General features: G+C 38.1%; 1 protein-coding gene across 1 annotated transcript; it reads right to left on the minus strand.

Annotated features, from left to right (window-relative positions):
* Positions 1–258: 258 nt before the first annotated feature.
* Positions 259–1587, minus strand: ZBTB14 (zinc finger and BTB domain containing 14). Its single transcript, XM_009878875.1, has one exon. The coding sequence runs from the start codon at positions 1585–1587 to the stop codon at positions 259–261; it is 1329 nt and encodes a 442-aa protein (XP_009877177.1).
* Between the last annotated feature and the right edge of the window lie 1932 nt (positions 1588–3519).

Below are 3519 nucleotides of genomic sequence, written 5' to 3' on the forward strand. Positions count from 1 at the left end.
AGTTGATCACATTCTCAAATTAAATCAGGTGTTAGTGCATTATACTGCTAATGACAACAAAACTATTTCACGTTCTAAGAATACCCATCTCTGAAATATTTTAAAATACCTAACCAAGCAATGCCATGTTCCTATCTAGTATTCAAATCCTCTAAAAATATGTTTTCTTGAAAAGATAATTCTCAGTCTAAATGTATACCAACAATAGATTTTGTTCAATTTAATTCCTCATATTACTTCTGATACAAGCTTCTGCTTTTAACTGCAAGCTATAGTTTCCAATTGCTGCTCTGCTTCAGCAGCCATAGCTGCTGCCTGTAACTGTTCTGTTTCACTCTGGATGGAATTGGCTGTAGTAACTTGTTTTCTTTCACTGTGCATATTGTTCTCATGTCTTTTTAGATCAGATGCTTTAGCAAATGCTTTAGTACAGGAACTGCAGACGAAAGGTTTCTCTCCTCGGTGTCTTCTTTCATGGTCTTTAAGGTGGGACTTGTGCTTGAAAGCTTTATCACACATATGGCACGCAAATGGCCTCTCATTACTGTGAACTCTTTCATGCTTTTTTAGATCTGGTGCACGAATAAAAGACTTTCCACATACCTCGCAACTGTAAGGCTTGTAACCTGTGTGTATTTTCAGGTGCTCTTTCAAATGAGCTTGTGTGGTAAAGCCCTTTGTACACATTTCACAAACAAATGGTCTATCAGCAGTGTGTAGCTTTTCATGTTTTCTCAGTCGTGCTTCATCAGAAAAGGTCTTACCACAAGCCTGACACACAATGTGCTCCCTGTGACCATAAAGCAAATACTCAAACTTCATATCCCCAGCTGCTGTGGTCCAGCCGGGTGTTTGTTCATCTTTCACTTCACTTATGCCATCATTAAATGTCAAAGCCTGAGGGGTCTGAGATCCTAAGTCTTTTGATTCAGTTGTTTCCATAGGCTCTACTTCCTGGCCATAGCAGTTTACCTTTCGAACCTCTTCACTTCCCAACTCTTTCAGAATCGCCTCTTGCACTCTCAGGGTAGTAGTAGGTGATTTTCCATCTTCCTGACTTGGGGGAGTTCCTTCCACCGTCACATCTGAAGGACTATCATCATGATCTCCAATTTCTTCCACCTCGTCATCTTGAGTATCGTTAGGTTCCCCCATAGGACGGTTTATTTTCAGACAGTACTTGCTCTTGGACTGTGTGTTTTCTTCAGGACTAGATACATCACGTTTCTGAGAGCAGAGTTTATCCAGAAATCGAATACCAAGAATCTGGCCTGAAGACATCATCAAATTTACATCCTCTTTCTTAACAGAAATCTTCGCAGTATACATGTAATTGAGAACCTCCTCAAAAATATCAGAACGAAGAAAATCTATTTCTATTACTGATGAACTATCAACTTCCAGTTTTTTGAAAAGTTTTTTGAAGTAAGTACTGCAGGCAGCAAGCACGCACCTATGTGCTCTGAATTTAACGTCTTCAACAACGATAGCTATGTCACAAAATTCTCCTTCCAAACGCTGTTCATTTAATGTTTTCAGGAATACAGTTTTGTGATCATCGTCATTATATTTAATGGTTTCAGACATACTGATGAAAAACTCCTGTAAAGTAAAGTAATGTAATGTTTATAATGTAGTCTAAGACATAAAATCCCAACAGCCAATGTCATTTACACACTAAAAAGATTGCCAAATATTTTTTTTACTTTATAAAAGGCTTTCAGATTATCAAATCATTACACTTAAAACTTCTTTTGAAATTGTGAATACATAAAGATCTTGCCCTAGGTTACACACTTTACAGGACACATAATGATTTATAAAGGACAATTTTTTTGTATCAATGTATTTATTCAAATATTTATTGTTTCAGTTACCCAAAACTGGGAACTTTCTCTGTGAAGCTGCAATTCACAGTAAACATATGATGCAACTGGAGCAGAAGTTATTCGTGTAGCTAAAGGAAATGTTAATACCAAAAAATGCATAAGAAATACTCTAAATGTGTCAGCATAGCAAACTGAACATTAAATATCAAATAGAAGCCTTACCATGAACAATGTAGGATATTTTCTGAAGAAATGAATACTAAATATTTGACAGATGTTCAACCCTTACAATGGGCCACCTTCAGCCTGAAACGACAGGAAGACAGTAACATTATAAGAAACTATAAAATCTGTTCCAAAATTAAGTTAAAATTTATGTGTTAACACACAGCATTTTCAATTATTTTAAACTAGACAAAATGCAGTTACAATAACTAGTTATTTTGGCTGGCTCTACAGATGACTGCATAAATTGACCTGATAGCACTGTTGTTATAAACCATGTGTTTACTTTCTTCTGGCTACTTCACTTTCCTGACTTCACTTTCCTGCAACTTTACATTACATCTAAAAGTCTGCAAAAACCTGTGCCAGAATCAACAGTGTTAACCCAGTAACCAATCCATCAAAATGGTGATTAGTCTTCTGCTGAATCAGTGAGCTGAGCAAGCCCAGTGGAGGGTCTGGCAAGCAGAGACTAAAAGGATACCAGATCTCCAAACAATGGAGATACTTCCAAAGCAGAAGGATAATGCAAAATGCCTAATTTAAGTTATTCAATCCCAACCCCCCACAGACATCTAACTGTGACAGAAGCAGGAAATGCAGCAGAGAGGAGGGAAATTTAATATTTGGTTCAGAACTAATCCTCCATCACTTGGTACAGAGCTACTAGGAACTCCTTTCCTAAATTCTAATTCATCCTCCACCATATACAAAACAGAAGCAGATGACAGGTATGCAGCTTCCACTCTTGGCACTGGGTGTTTAACACGGCATGGGAAAACTTTGCTCCTTATAAACACCTTTCCAGGTCTGGCACCTCAGCATACAGTGCCACAGGCTAACTGCCCCCCGCAAAAAAAAAATAAATAAAATCCAAAACCCCCAAAACCAAACAAATAAAAACCTCACACCAAAAAAAAAAATAAATCCAAACCTGAGGAAAGCCAATATTCTTTTCTCAGTCCCAAGTAATCAGATAGAAAACGTATAAATGAAATACACAAAAGAAAAAAAAAATGAAGAAACACTCTCTATTTTTCTGGGCTGTCTGTGTCTACCATCCCAGAAAGATGTACCAATCCAACACCAAAGAGGGCATGACAAAATATTTCAACCTGACCCCTTTAGAGTTCTTTTCAAGCTGGAAAAAACCCCACAGCTTTCTTTTTAAGCAAACAGCAAAACGTCACTGCTAATAATCTAGCAGCAATCCCATCCTGTTTTGTTTAACAATATGCAATTTTGCCTTATTTCTGCTGAGACTTACTAAGCCAGAATCAATTACGAGAGGAGTTGCTGCGTGCACAGGGGTGTGTAATTGGTGGTAGAAACAAAGTTACTACTCAGAGGGGAGCATGGTTGACCGGAGTACCTCCGGCACCCAGTAAAGGCGGCGGAGACTCCCACTGCTACCGGGTTACTTATTCCGCGGGGTAACTCGAGTTCTTCCTACACAGACACAGTT

Source organism: Apaloderma vittatum, unplaced genomic scaffold (genome assembly GCF_000703405.1).
Source record: "Apaloderma vittatum isolate BGI_N311 unplaced genomic scaffold, ASM70340v1 scaffold10901, whole genome shotgun sequence".
NCBI lineage: Eukaryota > Metazoa > Chordata > Aves > Trogoniformes > Trogonidae > Apaloderma > Apaloderma vittatum.